This window comes from Anguilla anguilla, chromosome 15 (genome assembly GCF_013347855.1).
Source record: "Anguilla anguilla isolate fAngAng1 chromosome 15, fAngAng1.pri, whole genome shotgun sequence".
NCBI lineage: Eukaryota > Metazoa > Chordata > Actinopteri > Anguilliformes > Anguillidae > Anguilla > Anguilla anguilla.
Genome location: NC_049215.1, coordinates 13,589,118 through 13,610,708, shown reverse-complemented (window position 1 = coordinate 13,610,708; position 21,591 = coordinate 13,589,118). Strand labels below are relative to the sequence as shown.

At 42.9% G+C, this 21,591-nt stretch overlaps 3 protein-coding genes across 4 annotated transcripts in view; 2 read left to right on the top strand and 1 right to left on the bottom strand.

The window, feature by feature from the left end:
* Positions 1-11,867, bottom strand: part of LOC118214213 (protocadherin-8-like) — a 48,459-nt gene extending 36,592 nt beyond the window's left edge. Inside the window, exon 1 of the mRNA XM_035393934.1 lies at positions 11,853-11,867. The gene's annotated coding sequence lies outside the window, so the exon portion shown is untranslated. The remainder of the gene's footprint in view (positions 1-11,852) is intronic.
* Positions 943-4,943, top strand: LOC118214212 (protocadherin-8-like). The gene is made up of 3 exons (XM_035393931.1): positions 943-3,557; positions 3,681-3,888; positions 4,148-4,943. The coding sequence occupies exons 1-3, from the start codon at positions 1,116-1,118 to the stop codon at positions 4,486-4,488; spliced, it is 2,991 nt and encodes a 996-aa protein (XP_035249822.1). The 5' UTR covers positions 943-1,115; the 3' UTR covers positions 4,489-4,943.
* LOC118214217 (leukocyte cell-derived chemotaxin 1-like) lies at positions 9,908-20,774 on the top strand. 2 transcript variants are annotated; one of them, XM_035393944.1, is made up of 7 exons: positions 9,908-10,017; positions 10,426-10,566; positions 14,000-14,140; positions 14,679-14,792; positions 15,941-16,094; positions 16,593-17,365; positions 20,248-20,774. In XM_035393944.1, the coding sequence occupies exons 1-7, from the start codon at positions 9,946-9,948 to the stop codon at positions 20,473-20,475; spliced, it is 1,623 nt and encodes a 540-aa protein (XP_035249835.1). In that variant the 5' UTR covers positions 9,908-9,945; the 3' UTR covers positions 20,476-20,774. The 2 variants fall into 2 exon arrangements, with proteins under 2 accessions (XP_035249835.1, XP_035249836.1); XM_035393945.1 differs by lacking the exons at positions 9,908-10,017; positions 10,426-10,566 and adding an exon at positions 12,211-12,871.
* The last annotated feature ends 817 nt before the right edge of the window (positions 20,775-21,591 follow it).

Sequence of the window (21,591 nt, the reverse complement as noted above, 5' to 3'; positions counted from 1 at the left end):
ACTGCCATGCTGGAATAATACAGACGTTGATGGTTCCAATGGGATACCCCACTATGCTATTATATCTTTACTGCTAACGAGGGGTTCATAAGCCTTTGATATAATCTGACTATAGAAATCCGTCTAAATCTCCCGGCGCTTAAACCAAATCCTATTTGAAACGGGGGTTCTTCACCTGCTAGCGGGGAAGGTTAGAGAGAAGCCGCATAATCAGTGACATGCATGTTAAAACGATCCAACAACAAAAATCTCTAAAGCAAATTATAGATCTCATCATGCTATCGCGTGAGTAAAACATTCAAGCATGATTTGAATAAATCAATTTTAAACTGATAAAATAATTTTCAAAACGTAAGCCTTTATTGGATTACAAGACACCAGGGAAAATAAAATATCAGTACAGTTTTAGGAGATTAATTACAAGAAACAAGGAAGCACACACGCAAATAAACACGTATATATTCTACTACTTCTAAAATTGGTAAACGGTAGGCTAAGGATCTCATTATTATCATAATAACCGTCATTATTATTATTATTATTATTACGAGTAGTAGTAGTAGTAGTAAAGTAGTAGGCTAGTAGTATTCATTATCATCATCTATTATAGCCTACTACTATTAATAATACGTATAATTATCGTCATAAAAGTCATCATTATGATTCTTCAACGGGCTAGGACATCACAAATATTTATTCGGTCATATTTGCGGTACCCTACAGCATAGTAGGAGAGGCAAAAGCAAGCAAAATACAATCTGAAAACAGGCACTGCATTTTAATTTCGGTGCCAAGTTCTTTGCACATTCAAGGAATTTCCAAATAGGCTTAGAGGTCTTTTAAAAGTCCCATTTTTAATTTCAAAGCAGGGGATTGGTCACACTTCATCTCATTTGCATGCGGCTCTCTATAAACCTCCCCGCCACTGCAGTTTCTGGAGTCGCGTGAAAGGCTTCAGAAAACCAGTAGTGCATGCGCGCGCCTTACACAGCAACATTAATACCAGCTTCAGACAACCTGACGTGCCGAGTAGAGACAAATTAATCTTGACAAGTTCTTTGTTTTAATAAACAGTTCAGCGAAGTGAAGTGGTTTAAATTAGTTAACCAACTATTATGGGCTCCAAAAGAATGCGAGGTTTTTTAACTGTCTGGCATAGGTGGATGCTCGTTTTCACTTTGTTGCACACTTTGGCTGTTTTACCCACTTTCTCTGAGGGTAAGACGGTGAAATACCAGACCTACGAAGAAGATGCTCTTGACACTGTTATCGGAATCCTTGCCAAGGACATGTCCTTAAATCCTTCCATGGGCACCAAGACCAATTTTCGGATGATGAAACAGTCAAACGCTTCCTTTATCAGACTGAGAGAGAGCGACGGGCAGCTCACCATCGGTGAAAGAATCGACAGGGAGCGGATCTGCAAGCACACTCCTCAGTGTCTCATCGCCTTCGACGTTGTCAGCTTTTCCAAAGAACAGTTCAAATTGATCCACGTCGAAGTGGAGGTCAAGGACATCAATGACAACTCTCCGGAGTTCCCTAACAAGGAATCGACACTGGAGATTTCAGAAAATGCCGCGGTGGGTTCCAGAATTCCCTTGGACGTTGCTGTGGACGAGGACGTTGGCACAAACTACATCCAAAGCTACCAAATTTCAGTCAATAGCCATTTTACCATTGATGTGCTAATCAGTGCGGATGGGGTTAAATCTGCGGAGCTGGTGCTAATGAAACAGCTGGACAGAGAGACACAGTCGTCTTATGTGTTGGAGCTTGCTGCTACCGACGGCGGGAATCCGTCCAGGTCTGGCACCACCAGGATAAATGTGAAGGTGAAAGACTTCAATGACAACAGTCCAGTTTTTGATCAGAACAATTTTTCGGTAGACATACTCGAAGACGCGCCTGTTGGATTCCTGCTATTGGACTTAAATGCCGTCGATCCTGATGAGGGTTTAAACGGTGAAGTTGTGTACGGGTTCGGAAATCAGGTATCTGTTGAAATCAGGCAACTTTTTAAAGTCGACCGAAAATCCGGGCGCTTAACGCTCCAGAGCCCAATCGATTTCGAGAACAAGAAAACCTACGAATTAGACGTACAAGCGTACGATTTGGGTCCCAATCCGACACCCTCAATGTGTAAAATAGTTATTCACGTCCAAGACGTGAACGACAATGCCCCAGAAATCAGTATTACGCCCATGACTTCCATCACGGCGGGGATTGCATACATTACAGAAGCAGCGGCAAAAGACAGTTTTGTGGCGCTGATCAGCACCTCGGACAGAGACTCCGGAGAGAATGGGCAGGTTCATTGCACCCTGTACGGGCACGACCATTTCAAACTTCAGCAGGCTTACGAGGACAGTTACATGATTGTCACCACGGCATCACTGGACAGAGAAAAGATAGCCGAATATAACTTGACAGTGGTTGCCGAAGATTTGGGCTCCCCTCCGTTCAGAACCATCACCCAATACACCATTAGGCTGAGCGACGAGAACGACAACGCCCCTCTGTTCAGCAAGCCAGTGTATGAAGTTTCCGTGGTGGAAAACAATGCGCCAGGCGCGTATATCACCACCGTAGTGGCACGGGACCTTGATTTGGGGCACAATGGTAAAGTCAGCTACAGGCTTTTAGACTCTTACATTATGGGTTCTCCTGTATCGACTTTTGTGTCTCTAGATCCGGCTACAGGTTCGATATATGCCCTGAGAAGTTTCAATTACGAAGTCATGAAACACCTGGAGCTCAGAATCCAGGCGAGCGACGGGGGGTCGCCGCAGCTCCACAGTAGTGCAGCCATCAATCTAAAAATAGTTGATCAGAATGACAACGCACCTTCCATCACGCAACCCCTGCTCAATAATGGATCTGCTGAAATCCTTCTACCAAAAGATTCGCCTTCAGGTTATATTATAACCCAGATAAAGGCAATAGATGCTGACGACGGTGTAAATGCGGAGATGTCCTACAAAATTATCAAAGGGGAGGCTTCGGTGTTCTCCATCAACAGAGCCACAGGGGAGATCCGCCTGAATCGTGAACTGAACTACGACGTTAACGAAAGCCTGAAAATCTACATCACTGTCAATGACAACGGGAGACCTTCACTGACTTCCACAGCAACTATCCGTTTCACTCTCGTTGCTGGGGCTCCCCCCAGCGACCGCACCGTGGTTAGACAAAATGCCGAGGAAGGGCCAATTCACTGGGACACGTCAATTGTTATCATTGTGGTTCTTGCTGGGAGTTGCTCACTACTCCTGCTGGCAATCATACTAATCGCCACTACTTGCAATCGGCGCAAACGTCAGAAGAAAAGTGGTGGCTTCCAGGACACGGTGGACATGCCCCACTTGGAGAAGGCGAAAAACAATGGCCACTCGCTCGTGTCCGGCCACAGTGGCAGCAACGTGTTCGAGTCTCGCGCGTTTTCCAATAAATCCCCGTTCGCCAATTCCAACACTGCGGAGACTGACCCAGAAGATGGCAGCGAAACTACGTGCGTCTACGAACCCGAAAACAAAATCCGTGCAGGCAAATTTGAGGTCAGTTATTGTGACATTGTATTTTGCTAACTTGTGTTTGTCTTTGTCCTTGTATAGTATAGGGTTCTCCAGCTACTGTTGCTGCTGGTGTATTCATAATGTATGGTTTGTTCTTTTCAATAGGGTTATTCTACGTTACCTGGCTACGGAAAAGAAGCTGTCAGACCAATTACAATATGGAAGGGTAATTCCTATACAACCATCTCAGCCAGAGATCCCCAGTTCAGCGGAAAGGACAGTGGGAAAGGAGATAGTGACTTCAACGACAGCGACTCTGACATAAGCGGAGACGGCATCAAAAAAGACTGTCCACCGCTCAACGTCCAAAGTGGTGAGTTCTGAATATTCATGGTAAAAGAGCAAATGAAACCGACCCATTTTTCCAAATGAAAGTGCAATGAAATTGTACCGTACTGATATTCCATAGGCCAGTAGCTCAGTGAATTAAAAATAAGCTGTGCCAACACGAAGCGGGGTTGTTAAAGAACCTCGCCGGTTAATTTATCTGAAATCGATGTGCAGCAATCGTGTGCGGATTATGTGCTAGCAGTGTAGTTTTCTAACACAACTTTTCTTGTTGGTCTTTTCAGGTTTGTGGGCGTGCACGAGCGAGTGTAAGATCCTCGGTCACTCCGACCGGTGCTGGAGCCCGTCGGCCGTAAGGTCCAACGCCACGCCCTCCCAGAGCCACTTGTCCACCTTCGCCAAGACAGCCTCCCTGCCGCGTGACACCTTGCGTCGAGACAACTACTACCAGGCGCACATACCCAAAACTGTCGGCTTGCAGAGCGTATATGAAAAAGTTCTAAACAGGGAATTCGATTATGTACTGGTTTCCCCGCCACGACCTGTCAGGGTACAGGAAATTGACGAGATTACTGTACCCGTGTATGCGCCTACCACGACGCGGTGCCCAACGAATGACGCCTAAAGCTTTACAAACTCGTCATATTAATTTATAATTTTCCGTGAGAAATCAAAATAAAGCCTCGTGACTGTAGGGGCTTAAAGTTATTTAATTTTTGGCTTTAAATAAGAGAATATATACATTTATTAAATATTTGTGTATTCACATTTTGAAACGTTTGTGTAAGTCATCATTTGATTGTATCAAGTTTGTTAAACATACTATGTATATTATGCAATTTTTTGTATATACAGATTATATTTTTATAATGATTCAAAACAAAATAATGTAAAATTAGCTGTTGTTATTGATTTTGGAAAGGCATGCTTATTATTTAAAAAAAGGCCTGAAATGATTATTATACCAGATCACTGAAGCTGGTAAAAGATCCATATCAAACTGATAAAAGTGTATGAATTTAACTGAATGCAGTGCAGGCCTGTATTTGTTTTAGATTTTTATCATGTTGTGCAAATAAATATTGAGATGATCTTTTATTGTCTTACATTTGTTGACTAGCCCTGTGGCTCTTAATCTCATTTGCCAGTGAACCCACTTTCCTGCACAAACAACAGACACCTATATGACTGCTAATGGAGCACTGATGAGAAAGAATACATAGACGGATTCGACAAAGGTCACAGTACAATTAGCTCAAATAAACGTATGTTTAATTTTATCCAATAGCAAACTGCCCGGTTGACGTTAAGTGTATCCGCTTCTGCAACACTGAGAGGAAGCTGAAGGGTCATCACAAAATAATACGAGCCATCAGTTTCCAGAGTAACCTTGTCTTCTTTGAGGGGAAGACAGTGGCAGAGGGGCAGTATTTCAAACTGTGGGACAGCTGTCCACTTCAGGTCTTTTGGGTGAGAGCTTAATGCGAGACAGACGATACAGTCTGGACCCAGGAAAATGTATCTCTAAATCTGACAAGAGTGCTTCACGCAAGCTACTGAGTGTTCCTGACATCTCCATCCCCAGAGTGTCTGGTTTGTGTGTGAACTTGTTTTCTTTAAGGTTTTTCACATAGTTGCCCTTTTAAGGATTACTGCTACACAAAAACATAGATATATTACTTTCAAAAGAAAAAATATTGGTAGAATTGGTTGACTTATGCAATTATGAGAGGCAAATCAATAAAAAAATGACTCCACATAACAGATTGTTTTACAGAGAATGCTAGGTTCAAATCTGCATAACTGATTGGTTGTAATTGTCAGCATGACACAGAGATGTTAAAGCCTGGAGTAGTGTGTCCAGTTGCAGAAGGCCACGCACTGTGACAGACCTTGCTAGAGAGTGGCATGGTGTTGGCAGTTGGAGAATCCCCCACTGCAAAACAACATGAGCAACAGTTGTCACAGGGCAGTGATCACATCAGGCAAGGGCAGAACTTATCAAAGTCTGCCCCAGGGGACTCCAACAGAGTGGTTAAAACTTGCACAGCAGACTAGAGCTATGGAGGAACAGATAAAAACAATTAAGGAGACAGCAATGCCAAGGAGAGAATCACCCTTAAACACACAGTAGCCCTGAGCTGTGGGGGCAGCTAGCATGGCTACCATGAACCAGCTTCCCAACCACTCAAAGGAACAGAAAGAAGGGACACCAGCAGTGACTCCACACACATCACGGGCTGAGAGAACAGGGCACAGTCAGATCATAACTAAAACACACACTGGGGGTTGGGTGACATGCCTGCCATTAATACACTAGAGCAAACAACCACTATAAGCACCGCAAGCAGCTGGCTGGACATCTGGTGCATCATAACCACAGGGCACTCAGCCGGTAGGAACAGAAAGGGGGTGCATAATTTCTGCTGAGTGAAATTTCCAAGTGTTAATTCTGCTGAGTGTCGTTTCTGAGTGTTAACGCCCTGAGCCATACCGAGGGAGCAAAAAGGAAGATAGGATTTTTCTTGTTTCTCAAATGGACCGATGCAGGGTCGGGGAAAATCACTGGTGCTGCAGCTACAAGTCCCCATGCGCTAACCAGAAAAAACTGAAATGTAGCAGGTGAAAAACAGGTTGAACCAGGACGCAAACTGCTAGCCAGCATGACAGTAAGGAGAACAGAGACAGACATTTTTATGGACCAAGCTAAGCTCTCATTATCCAAAGTGTAAGACAATCAGAAATAAAGAACGAAAAAACGAAGTCAATGCTCAGTCTTTCCCTTTAAATACACCTTAGCACGGTGCCTGAACGTACACAAAGCATCTCCTCACTCTGAGCAGTGGCAATCAAGTGCCTCACACTGCGAGAAACACAGCCCCTCGGGCCATGTCCTACTGAGACAATGTTAAGAGCCCCTTTCAGGTATAAATACATAAATGCCCTGGAATGCTCAGTCAAGCTCCTCAAAATGCAGACAGTAGGGCTAACATGGAAAACAAAGCTAATCAGAGGCCTTTGTTCCACCAGCTCTCTCCTGGAGAGATGGATTTGCACAGTAATTCTGCAGCAGATGCATTGTGGGGAGAATGTGAGGCATTGTAGGTGACTGGTTATATGTGATCCCCCTGCAGAATCATATATGTGAGAAGCCGTAGCTGCTTGGAGAAAGCACTTTGGTGGATATCTCTTTCTCCACTTTCCCAACACCAAATGTACTACAATTCAAATACAAGCACCAGCAGCTGTACCCCTCTATAACCTTATCATATCAAACTGCTGAAGCTAGTCAGCCAAATCACCCTGTACCCTTCTCACAAAGAAATGTTGAAGTAAAGAAGCATCCCACCCTGCACCCTTCTCCTGTAAAAAGGCTGAAGCCAAGCAGCCATATCACCCTGTACACTTCTCATGTAATACTGCTGAAGTTAATGAACCATACCACCCTCTACCCTTCTGTAATTTTGTAAATATTTGTTTAAAAAAAAAAAAAGGAAAATTCTTTGAAATTGAATTTTTTGTAATAGCACATTTGCAGCAGTCATTGGACATCATCAGTATGGGATTAGGGAGGTGTGATTTTGGCTACCGGTGTCATGGGGGCTGAGATACATGGTGCAGCTCATGCAATAGGCAGGATTTTTGGCCGCGATTCCACGTTTTTTTGGGGTTTTGCCAGACCCACTTTTTGAGCAAAACCATTGATTTGTCGTCAGTGAGGGAAACGCAAACAAGTACGGGACAGCATACAGTTCTGACCAATCTTTCTGTTTAGGAGCTGCAGTCCAATAGGAAAACTATGTCAAGCGTCTGGACCAACAAACAGATGATGTTTGACCAGTGCAAAAGCAAACACACTTCCTGCACCTCATTTCACACTCAAGCAATACATCTGAAGGCAACGTAGGAATCTGAATTACATATGTGATGGGACCCTAGGTACACACAGAGTTCACGTCTGTAGCTTCAAACAAATGCTGTAGTACGCCCATTTGAAATGTCCATCACACCACTGGCTCTTTTAAAATAACAGCAAAAAATTTATATATTTACTGTATGAATAAACAGAAGGAAGACAAATATAAATTTAATGTATCTGTTTCAATGTCTACCCCCTGCAGAGTTGCAATTTTACCAAAAATTTTACAATAATGGGGAAAATGTTATTGGAGAAAAAACTGCCTACAATAAATGCACCCCACCAGGAAAATCAAACAAATCAACCATCTGGTGATGGAACTGCAAGTTGTGTCCCAATTAGAAACAAATTTCACATCCAATTATCTGACCCATGGCAGCCACTTCAAAAACGCTTCACGTTTTACAGTTTACTGGCTTCTTGCAATATTTTTTAATGGGTCAAACATTTTGCAGGCAATTAGCCGCACAAACACAAAAATGTACTCTTGTATAAGTTAGAGCCACACCATTTGCTAAAAGCCTAAAGCTATTATTATACTAGTACCTAGTTTCCACTAAAACCACACGCGCACACACACATGCATGCACGCACACACACACACACACACGCAGGCACGCACGCTCGCACACACACACACACACAAAGAGTTCCCCCCGAGAATTCCGTGTCAACCCCATAATCAAAGAGGTAAAAAAGGAATAAAAAGGGTGAGGGTGTAAACATTGGTGCACCTGCACAGTAAAATGTCCAGTGTCAATTCAACTCTTAACAGATAACATTTGGTCCCAATCTAAAATTTGGGGCTAAATGCAACCTGTTAATGGTTGAATTAATACTGGACATTTTACTGGGTGGATCTGTGATCCGGGTCTTTGCCCAGCAAGTCACTCTGGATAAGAACATTTGCAATGTATTTATCAGTAATGAAGAGAGGTAGGCCTTTTCCACAACGTAGATCTGCTTATAGCCACTGTGCCTTGTGTTTGAGAAGATGTGCCATGCTCAGCTCTAGCTCTCATAGGGGATGTGGTACCACATTCTGCCCTGCTTCAGAACTTGTGTGTGGGAACACACCCCTCCTGAAAACACTAAAATTCTGTTTCATGCCAAAACAGTCCTTTGAACATAATTTGTTAGCTAACTGTACACTTTGAAGCCTTTTACACCTCACATTTGTACATTGTACATTTAGAGAACTGGGCAGAACTAGGCTACCAATAATGTAAATCCTACAATGAGTAGTGCTACAGTGCTTGCTACTACTATTAATAGTAAAGATCATGACAGTGACAACAACGACAGTTATAGCCAAGGGCTATGGCTCAAAAAAGCAACCAACAGTCAAGACTTGACAAAAGAGAGCACAGTAAAAATAATTCAGGGAGAATCTAAGAAAAGTACTGCTGATGCAATTTCACTGACCCACACTAGCCAAGCTGTATTCAAACAATTCAGCAATCATTTAAGGAATTTATATGGAACTTGACACAAGGATGACACATCCCATATCTTGTATCAATATTCTGAACTGTTCGTCGAGGCTTGACATTTTAAGTGTTTAACAAAATATTCCGAGTGATGCCACAATCAGTAAGCTAATAATGATGGTTATTTCGAGGGTTTTAAAGTTGAGTGCATGCTGCTTCAAGTTGCACTGTAGCCTACATCAGAGAAATAAAAAAAAAGCACCAGACTACTTATTCAGGCCTCCTATGTCTTGTGGCTTGGCCACAGAAACTAATTGGACCTGAATTGCCTTTCAAATTCTACACATCGGGTGTTTCTCATGTAAATGTATAGAAATGACCATTAGTTCGAGTGGCAACCGACAGGAACCATCTTACCATCTGCTGGATAAACGTATGAACATTCATCAAAAAGTTAATTCCCGTAAATCTAAGTACCGTTAACACTTACGTGCCTGTTCTTCATATAGGCTCCAAATAAGACATAAAATAGACGGGAGAAAGGGGGCACCAAACGAATGACAGCAGAAATGCCAACCTACTATCTGCAAACAAGTTTATGGATTTTTAACGGCAGTATGTTCTGTCAGGCAGGTAATATAACACGTTCCATGACCAGCGCGTCACGTTCAGTTTTGGGGAGGTCCAGAAAATGAACTGGTGCACTCCTGGGCTCAGAAGTCCACAGGCAGCCATGGCAGAGACTTCGGAGAAAATACCTATCGCTATGGCTGGTCCAGAGGAGCTAGAACCATGTTTACCACCTGTGAGTATCAGAAACCTTTGTATTTTTTTAACACAACTGGACATCACCTTCACGCAAAATATCTGCTTTTGAAACACAAGCGAACAGTAACAAACTAAAGCGGGCAATGTATTAAGTGTGGAATATCCGTGGTTTACATATTCCCAGCCACTAAAAACCGAGAAGAGCGCCGGAATGCATTTATGGTTCCAGAATATGCAGATACAATTATAAATGTAGGTCACATATGTTTTTTTCCAATTCGCGCAAATGAATGCAACGCTTATGCAGATATTAAAATCAATGTAGCATAGGTATGATTGGAAAAGTAATTAAAATGTTTTTCTTATCTTCACAGCCTGCGTGTTTTCCCCTTTCATTTATACCCTTGATAATTTGTTTAACTGCTCTGCATTTTCCTTTCCAAAGGCATACACGGCCGAGACCATGAAGCCCTCCAGTAGTAGCCGTCTTCTGAAAATTGGAGCTGTGGTTCTTATCGCGGGAGCAGCTCTCCTGCTTTTCGGAGCTATTGGTGCTTTTTACTTTTGGAAAGTCGAGGACAAGCATGTAAGACTTTTTCTTTAATCATTTAGCATTTTTTCATTGGTTTACACATTTTTTTTGTATGTTGGCGCAAGCTATTCGTCGGGTGGTTTGTGCAGCCATTGAGTGGTCCGGATGGTCTACCTGTAACCCTAGGATCGAGAGGTGTGCACTCTTGCTGCCTCATCAAATTGGCCCACTGTATAAACGCGAAGCTTAATAACTTGTGTAATCTGAAGCCACATGACCACACAGGATTTATGTATCACCAAAATACAGTTAGACTGCCATATCCAATCATCGATCTCATAAGGTTTTACAGTTTTAGTAGACACATTTGTGTTAGATTCCGTTAACACTGAAATTGAATGGATTTCTAAACTAGCGCTATCTGTATTTTTTATTATAGCCTACTGTTTTTAAATAACTGATGCCCTGTGCCAAATCCCAGTAACCAGTGGCAGAGCGTGAATTATAAATTGATGTGGAATAATACGCATTCACAATGTGTAAACTTGTTGCACATCTATGCAGTTCTCTGGGGTGATATAAACTGACGAGTTGGAGAAAATGGTTCGGTACACCTAGAACGTACAGGCTAATACTTCGTGCAGAAGACAGTTTTTACAGCGTTCTGTCGACTATTATGAAAACCAAGAAAGTCAGCTTACAGAAGGGTGCCAGTTGCGTTCAACACGTACTGACTTCGACATTTCTACTCATGTAGTTGGTTTCTAATATTGCTACGCGCTCAGCTTCGTGCGCGCCGTTGCTTGTGGCTTACTGGCCGCCTGTATGTGTGGGTGTAGCAGTTCTGACTACGCGGCAGTGAGCGCAGATTTGGGATGTGCTGGTATTTTACCTAGAGCAAATGGCAACCGTTCGACTTCGGTATATTGCATTGTTGTGTCAAATGGGATTGGCCTTGCAAGAATAGACCTGGAGCGTGCAAGAGCCACCGGGGGCAGTGTGTTATACGCGCTTACACTAGCGAGTGGACCTGGGAGAGAAGAGATTGAGCCAGACACCTCGCAGCTTTTGTGAAGAGCCCGTTGTCGTTTAGCTGCACTGTCTAATGGTCCGATGCATTCCCTAGCCGACGCCCCCGGTGCATAGTGTTGATAGGGAGAAAAGTTTGTAATTGAAAGGCTGTCGACTCAATTCACCGGTGGGGAACTGCCATTGTACCCTGGAGAAAAATTCTAAACTCGCGATAAATATTCATAAATGGCGAATATGAACACGCCAGGCCAACATATTTTCATATAGCTGTTTAGCAAATACATAATTTTAAGCAAAAAGATAAATACCTCCTTGTATGCTCCCCTTTCAAAAGTAGGCTACAGATACAGGAAATCATCATTCTGGGGAGAAAAACGGCTGCGATATAAAACTGAAGTTCTATATCACGGGGTGCTGCACGCGCATGACAAATGATAACATTCACCCTGGCCCAGAACTGAGCTACAGCCGACCTCAGTTTTTCATTAGGCTACCTCCACGTCCACCTCAACCTAAACCGGGCCTACAATCACTTGGTCATAAACTTCTGAGCCAGAGGGGGCGCGTCTATGTGGGCGTAGCTGTTTACTCACCCAAGGAATAATATCGTCTGAAAATATTTACATTAACGTTACATTGTTGAGATTAAAGAGGAAAAAACAACGTAACAATCTCCGTTAACCAGACATATCTATTTTGTTTATGCAGTCATCCCTTAAAAAAATGTTTCCTTGGCCAAATGGGCGGCTCACCATAGCTGAATTCGTAGTTTAGCGTCAAACTCAATTCTATGCCTGAGCTGCTTAAGGTCCTAAATAAGAGGCCTGAGCTTGAGAATGGAATGCTCAGGGACAGCACACGTGTTCATGGAGCCAAGGAGAGTTAATTTAAGTGCCAATGTCGCCTAGCATATTAGCTAACATGCAGCCATTGATCATTCAAATGAACAGATAGCCTATTAATTCATTTCAAATGACCTATTGGTATATAATTACATCCAACTGTTAATTTCTTACAATAATATTAATATCTACCGCAGGAGAATTTAAGGAAGGTAACAATAAAAACATACATGTACGATGCAACAGACGTCCATGCCGAAATGACGACGGCCTACGCAGTTTAACTAGCATAATCACTTCGTTTCCTGGCTTGCAAGTGCGCAGCCGTAAATAACACGCACTCTCAACATTTTCTTAAAATTCCCAAGAACATTTGTATTGCACTGTAGTGGCAAAGGGAGAGGCAGTTAACCCCTGACCCTATGGTAAGGAATCTGAGGGCAGACGTAACTGTGGGAAAATAAACAAATGATCTTTCTGAACGGGTAAGCAGTATTTCTCTCTGGGTAAACATAATATGGGCTTGACAGAAATGAAAGCAGGCCTGACCTCTTCAAACAACTAATGCATCTTTTTTATTGACAGTCATTCAATGCACAAATGACATTGAAACATGGCGTTCTTGAAATATGGGAACAGGGAATTCTGTCAACTGGCAATACGCAAAGATATTGCAGCAAAACCATGCTGTGTGCACACTCTAATGTGCTGTGCATGAGACCAAAGCCATTTTTAAACCGCATTACCAATCCACACATGCAATGCTAAATGTAGGAAATTGTCAGCTGGTTCAGTGGTGTGCTCTTACAAGCGTCCATGTAACTCTTCAATTAATAGTTGACTAGCATAAAAAGAAATCCACAGCATATTTGAAAATGTTTCGTAGAAGTGTTCTAGCACAGGTGTGAGCATGAATATATGTTATGGATTTCATGCCAACTTCTGCTCATGGTTATCAATTAGCCTAATCATATGCAAGGCACTTTTAGCCAAATTCATTGAGAACCACATGAGTGACAGCTGATAACGTATAGTAGCCTTATATTAAAAATGTAACTATGGTCTAATCTACAATTTAACTGGCTTTAGCGTACAGAGCTACTAAGTTAATGGAGCCATGGAAACAAAATGGAATAGAAACAAAAACCTACATACACATCAGCCCTCCGCAAAGAGAATTGCCCACTCCTGTTCTTGCAAGATGTCCCTACTGGATTTTGATGCAAAGCTTTTTGTTTTTTGTTTTTGTTTTGTTTTGTAATAAAGTGGGTTTTTTTTGTTTTGTTTTTTGGTGCAGCAATACATTGACAGCTGTGTCTTCTTGCAGACAATCTCAAATGTAACTCAAATTCACAATGAATTTTGAATCTGAATACTTCTGATTTTCTGGACTTTAACATTAGCCAAAATCACAGTGCAAAATGAAGGCCCTGTCTCTGTTAATTAGGCTAAAATGCATTTTATAAATTGAAGTTTTACCTCATGACTTTGAGAAGTGTGCTGAGCAGCAAGCTAGGTTGTGAGAGAAAGTGTATTAATTTAATGTGTATCTATTTTGTGGACAGTATAGCACCTAGGTTTGCCTCAGTAACACTGAGGCTCTTTGTCAGCAGGTGTACAATATCCACTACAGCATGAGCATCAATGGGAAAATAGAGGAAGGCTCCATGGAAATTGATTCAGAAAATAACATGGAGATGTTCCGAACAGGAAGTGGACCTGATGAAGCCGTGGAAGTTCACGACTTTCACATTGTGAGTTATACATTTTTTTCCATGTTTCCATACAGGTCACAATGTACTATATAATTTTGAAAAAACAAGAATTTTTCAAATATTTCAAATTCCTTTTTGGTTGTATTTGCATGACAGCAATCAATTCCAGATGTTGAATTGTCTTACATTTTGAACAGCCTGACACTGTGTAACTGCACAGAATGAATACATTGATGAAAGTGTGACTGTATAATCTTTCTTCACTTCAAAGTCACTTAAATAATTAAATGGTTATTAGAAGTGACAACCATCAAGTATCATTAGTAACATTCTGAGCATGGGAATATTGGTGAAAAAAATTTTTTTCTTAGAAAACGGGAAGTAACACGCAGAAACATTATGGTGTCAAAAGGGTTGAAGTATTTCAAAGAATTATTTGACACAGATGTGGTGGGTGTGGTGTATGTGGATGATGCTGCTTTCAACTGCTAGTGCTGTGAAAGTGCCTTGCTAATGAAATTGTTGTTGGTGTTGTTGTTGTTGCTTGTGTGTGTAATGTCGATGGCTTTTTTGACAGGGAATAACAGGGATTCGGTTCTCTGGAGGCGAGAAATGCTTCATTAAGACACAGGTCAAAGCTCACCTTCCTGAAGTGGAAACACTGAACAAAGAGTCACTGATGTTTGATTTGGTAGGTCAAAAGTAAATGGTCCATTTTTTCTTCCTTCCTTCCTTCCTTGAATATATACATTAATGTAGTCATTTCAGGACAGGTTACATTGTGAGAGATATTTTTTGTATCCTCCAGGCTACCTCAGTTTCTAGCTAGAACATATTTTGTGACTGCCTATAGTTACCAATACTGTTGCAATAACATGACACATTGAAACAACGCTACAGGGCAAACATACAGCTTAAATCAAACATTCATGAAATAAACATTTAAACAGCTGCATCACTGTTTTTGAGGTGTTGCTGTGGCTTTTTTCTTTTTCTTTTTTTTTCCCCTTTGTCTCCACCTTGATGCTCTACAGTAGCCCAACATAAGAGGTTTACTAACAAAAAGCTCAGTGGCAGCATTGAAAACATTTCAGCCTGAGGCAACGGGAATAGTCTCAGCAGTGATAACCAGTCCAAACATCCTCACAAAGAGCCACCACTCCTGCAAAGGCTGCTGCCAAAAACGCCCAAATTACTCCAGCAGCACCAACAGCTGCTGCATTCATTTTGCATAACGCTTTTTAAAAATGTAATTGTATTATGGTTATAACTGTAAGTCATTCTGAAGCAAATTTCTTTTAGCATTGCTCTTTTGAATAATTTACTTTCCACAGTTTTTTTTGTGAATGTTATTTTGCATGTCAATTCCTGTGCTACTAAACATTTTTTCTTCTTCTTTCTTTAAAGCTGGCTGGTCCATGCAGATAACCATTTCTTATTCTTTTTTATTTAAAAAAGCTGCTTTCAGCATTTGAGGCTTTGTGCGCAGGGAAAATATGAAGCAGAATGTTAGGTCTGATGTGTCGACTGTTTACAGAGATGCAACATGATTTGCGGCGGCACTCGGAAAGCGCAGTTATATCTTTGTGTGCGATTCGTTAATGGGAATGTGCATTTAAATAAATGTTTGCATGAGCAGGCTGTACTAGGAGCCTTGGCTGACAAAATCATAAGTCCACACAGCTTAGGGAGGCTGGGTTTAACCGTTTCATTAAACATAAAGTAGAAATATGGATCTCAGAAGTATTGATGGGAAGTGAGGGTTATTGACTCGCATCAAGGCCGGTGTTTTATGGTCTCTGAAATGAGTCACCTCCGAAGCATGTTTCTGCCCGTCAGGAAGATGAGATCATGCCGGCCAAGTTTGATGAGGAGTCTCTGATCTGGGTGGCTGCAGACCAGCCCTTGAAGGACAACAGCTTCCTCAGTGCCAAAATCCTAGAGCTCTGTGGAGACCTTCCTATTTTCTGGCTCCGCCCCACCTACCCAAAAGGTAATTCCCAATAGCCTGCCTCTGGGCTCCACCTGACCTACCAGAATGGTCACACCATGCAGTCCTACAAAAATCTCACACTTCATAGGCTGCCCCATGGCCCTGACCTACCTAACCAAAATCTCACACTTCATAAGCTGTCCTAATGGCTCTCCCTAAACGGTCTGAAATGGCTTTGGTTAGGTGGCCAGTCAGGAAGGGGACCAGAGTTTTTTGTAATATCACAGATTCTTTAAAGAGAAGACCAGATACTCAGCTCCTTCCATCCTCTCCACTTCTTAACTACAGGAGATTTTTATTGGCATTTTGATGCCCTCTAACAATACAGAATTGCCTTGGGCATAGTACTGCACTAGTACACATCCCAAAATTAAAAATGAGAAGATAGATGAAATCAGTTTACGTTTGTACAATAGGGAGACGGGACCTGAGCATACAGAGTTGACTCTGATGAGTTTAGAGAATCTGTGGTCACACTCAACACCGCTGTGCACACAGGTGGACGGCGGAGGAGGAGGGATGTCCAGCGGGGAAAGCGTCAAGCCGTCACCGAGGCAATGGCTGCCATGGAAATAACTCCCACTGAGCAGCCAGTCACCAAGGAGATGGTCACTGAGGAGAAAACTGGCATGGCAGGGACAGTCTCCTCGGAGATCAGCCCCACTGAAGAGACGGGCACTAAAGAGACCATCACTGAGGATATCACTGTGGGGGATGCGATTACCGTGGAGATGACCCTTGCCGACACGGTCACAGGTGAGACGGCCACGGTCGATACAACCTACGACCCCACGGCCGCCACCGAGATATCATCTGCAGACCTAGTTACTGCTGAAATTGCATCAGCGGACTTGGTCACCGCGGGTATACCATCTGCAGACCTAGTTACTGCAGAAATTGCCTCAGCGGACCTGGTCACTGCGGGGATATCCTCAGGAGACTTGATCACTGTGGAGATGACATCCGCGGACTTGGTCACCATGGAGATAGCATCCGCAGACTCGGTCACCGTGGAGATGGCGTCCGGTGACGTGGTCACCGTGGAGTTGACCTCTGGGGATCTGCCGACCATGGAGATGACCTCGGGGGAAGCGGCTACCGTGGCAGTGACTCCAGCAGAGGTGGCCCGTGAGGAGATCGAGGCTACAGAGATGCCAATCCCAGAGCCAACTGTGGTGGAACACAAAACTGAAGCCACTACCAAGAAAGCCACTGTGGAGGAGGAAGAAAAGGAGGAGGAGCCACCATACAACCCAGAAAACCCCTATCAGGTGAGTACTGCTCCTGTGTAACCCAGAAAACCCCTATTAGGTGAGTATTGTCTGAGCCAACCCCTAGGCAGGGTGAATGGCCTGGCTGTGTCATTAAAAATGTATTTTTTGTTGTGCCACATGGGCTGCCACAGACAAATTTTGATAAAACTCATTTTGCACTGTAGATTTTATGAGCACAGGTACTCAGCAGTATGTGTGAGATCCTGTGCATTATTATTACAATTGCTAGGCTTTCCTGTTTTCACCCTTCATTTTATACATTGACTTTATTAAATAACTAAAACTGCTTGTAAATCATTCAATATTTTGGAGGAGAATCATTTAAATAATTAATGCACACTTTTGCAATCCCACTATTCTTCATTACTTTTGCTCACTGGGAAGTTCAAACCTTACAATATTTTAAAAGACTAATCCATGTGCATATTTCTGCTGGCAAGCGCAAGCCAAACTCCCTTTGAGGGCAAATAAAGGATTCTGTCAATTATATGACGTAGGCCAATATGCCTGCAGGGCATTTTAATTTGTAATGGATGGATTTTTGGACAGATGGATGAATATTTATTTAGTCAAGTCTGTTTATGGTTTATGAAATCAATTTTAATTTTAACAGTCATTTGTGTTTTATTTATTTAATTACTCTGAATCATGGTAACTCAAAATACAGTTCCTCAAGAAATAAACCCCACATTGCAGAAATGTTCTTGCTTTTTTTGGGTTCACCTATCCTCTACAATAATTATTTATATCTCAAAGATGTATTGTAACAATATGTGGGTTCCATCAATTTGCCTCTGTTTATGAGGTCTACTGTGGACAGTAGTCACTGATACTATTCAGGGGACAGGCATGAATGTGTTTCTCCTCTGTTGGGCAGTTGGGGGGTTTTTATTCATTATTCTTCATTATGGTGAGAATTATTTGATCATCAAATCAACTGTAGAGGTCTTCATTTGTGTTCTCTTTCTTCTTAATGTTTCAAAGAGTTGATCTTAGTTTGGCCTATATCTCTATACAATACAATACAATAAGCTCTTATATAGCGCTCTTCATGTGTCTCTGACTGTTTTTTCTTATTTCTCAGTCTCATAATGGCTTCCTTGACTTTCACTGGCCCACCTCTGGTCCACATGTTGACAAACATCAATAACAGTCTCCAAAAGCACCCAAAAGCCTAGAATCAAGACTAGATTCAGAAAGCTCTCTTATGCCTATACTAAGGAAGTAATTGAACACACCTGAGAAGCTATTCATCTCAAACATTATGGCACCCATAAATGGGGGGACTATGTATACTGTATAAAAATAACCTTTAGTAAATCTGAGAATTTGCACTTTAACCATGAGTGGTTTGACTTGCGAATGGTACGATTTAAATTTTAAAATTGTGTAGTACAGTGGCAAATCAAAAAGAAAAAAAAATGAAACTAAAAGGTCAAGAGACTATAATAACTAAGGCTGGTTAAGCAACTAGCAGTTGACATGAACTGTAATCAGGGTAATGACAGCCAGCTGATGGCAGATGTTCCTCAGCCATCCCCAGGTAAATTATACCTCTAACACGGTTGTGCCTGTCGGCTCATGATTGGTAAGGTTAGGATATGGGCAGATCGGCATACCTGCACTGAGACACTTTGCGGATACGGGCCCTAGTCCAATCACAGCCTCACCAAAGTGGTGACGGTGATGCAGCGGCCACCCCACTCCACGCAAAGCAATACAAACACGCCAGACTCAGAGACTAGCTCTCTGCTTAAGTCTGGCAGAGCAAGGAAATGAAGCCGGGGGGCTGGGGGGTAGGTGGTCGCCAGCTGGTTATTCCTGTCCTTTCCCATCAGGGAGAAAGCAGGCAAAGGTGGGGGGGGGGGGGGTGGGAGGGGGGAGAGGGGGGTGGTAGTCAACTAGTTACTCCTGTCCTTTCCGATCAGCTAAAGAGCAGGCAGAGGATCCAGCCTAGAGCAGCAGTGACAGCACCGGTTTACTCCAGTACGGTCCAATGCAACACACTATATTTCTATAAAACTGCGTGAGCTGTGCAAGTTATGGGCACAGATTAGGGGCTGCCCCAACACCACCACCCCCCCACCCCCCCACCCCCCCAAACCCTGCCCCAACGAGTCCCCCATAACAGAGCAGCTGTGGGGAGCAGGGGACAGCTGCTGGGGTCACTGGGACAGAAGCGATGGTTGTCACCCCTGCTCTGTTTCCCCCCAGCCAGGCTTTTCAGCCAGGGAGACGAGCGCCCATTGTGCTACCCCCACGAGACAGGGCAGGACCGTGCGAGAGACCCAGGGCTCGCATGGTGGGCTGCTAAGTTTTGGGGGGTGTGGGACAACCTTCAAGTGCTGCACCTCCTACCCATCCCCCACTTTCTGCCCTGAGAACTTGCCTAAAAAGAAACACTCTCAGGAGTGTTTCCACCAATGAAATACACACTACAGGAAGGCATGCATTTACTTCCTCCCTGGAAATGTATGCTCTAAAAACGAATAGGAGCCTTAAGCTCTTTCACCCTAAATGAATGCAAAGCCTTGAATTGCTCTTTCAGAGCATACAGTACAGGAAACACAAGACCCCCAATTCCTACTGTGAAAGTTATACGCTGAAAAAACAGATTAAATCCTTCTTCAAAGATACATAAAACTGAAAGACAGACAATCCGCTCCAAAGACTTAAGAATCCACAGAATGAATCAAGCCTTAAAAATTATGAGATGGAGAATGAGAGGCTTTTTGTGCATAGCAGCACATTCTGAGGGAAGCCAAAGGGATTGAAGACAGTATGTCTGCATGTATGCATGTATATATGCTTATATATATGTGTGTGTGTGTGTACACACAGTATATATTCAGACTTCAATATCTTCTTCCCCTCCACAGCAGCGCAATCTGGAAGGAGAGGAGGGCACCATGACCTTTGACCCCATGCTGGACCACCAAGGAATCTGTTGTACGGAGTGCACACGTGGCCACACCCACTGCCAGAGGATATGTGAGCCACTGGGGGGGTACCACCCCTGGCCCTATCACTACCGGGGCTGCCGCGTGGCCTGCAGGGTCATCATGCCCTGCCGCTGGTGGGTCGGCCGCATTTTGGGCATCCTTTAAGGCCTCCCGTCCTCCCTCCCGGTAACCTCACGGCAACACAGCAAACAAGGCCAGGCCAAAAAAGCCCCCCCCCCCTTCCCCCCCCACTTAATCCGGCCCCTTTCACTCCATAAGCAAGTCATTCCCACATACCAATCCTTCGGTTTTTTGCCGTCTTGTTTAGGTTAGATTTTTTTGTTTTGGGCTCCATTCTTTCTGGGTGTAAATAAACAGAAGGTGCTAGCTATGTTTGTACCAAATCTCTCACTTATCACAATTTCCCGCTTTGATGGATTTAAGCAGCAAGTTTTTATGTTTTTTTTTTTTGCACAAATCAGCTAGGTGAAGTAAATCAGCAAAGTTTTTGTTACACAGTGCTAGCAGGAACATCAGTAGATGCAATCCTCTGCTGAGACTTCACTGAAAAAACTGTATATATATATAAATATATATCTATGTAGCTTTTTTAATATACTAATACATCCCATCACTATTACTGATCTCTCAAATTCATAGATTATAGTACTTTATTTTTTACCTGACACCATTTTAAAAATAAAAATGACTGGAGGAAAAAAAAAAACTAAAGACTCTATATAGCATTACGTTTATAACGAATCGTGCATGATGGTTTTCTGTTAACTACAATTTTTGTATTTATGTACCTACGCTTTGACGCACTGTAAGTTTGAGAACATAGAGCAATAAATTAAGGCATCCCAAAGGTATTTTACAAGCTCATGAACTGGTTAATAAATGTGATTTATTGTTTTAACGGCCAGACCAGGAGAACGTTAACTGCCCGCAACGTTAATCTTCTCAGCGCTTTTTTGAATGTCAGAAAAGAGGCTGCAGAGAAGAGGGAGGAAGGGGAATGGGTCCATCTTAACCGGGGGCCACACGCCTGCTAAATCAACAAGGGAGACGAATGTGTTGTATGAATTAAACATTTCACACCATCACACAACTCAAGCGGTTTGTGGCAAATGTAAATGTATGCTCTGTCCCCGCGCTGTATTTAAAACGGCTCTGCAGACAGCTGTATGTTTACGAAGACGAGGGCAATTACTGTGTGTTCTGACACCTTCGCCGAGGTGCGCCAATACGAGCGCCAATACGAGCGCTAATACGAGCGCC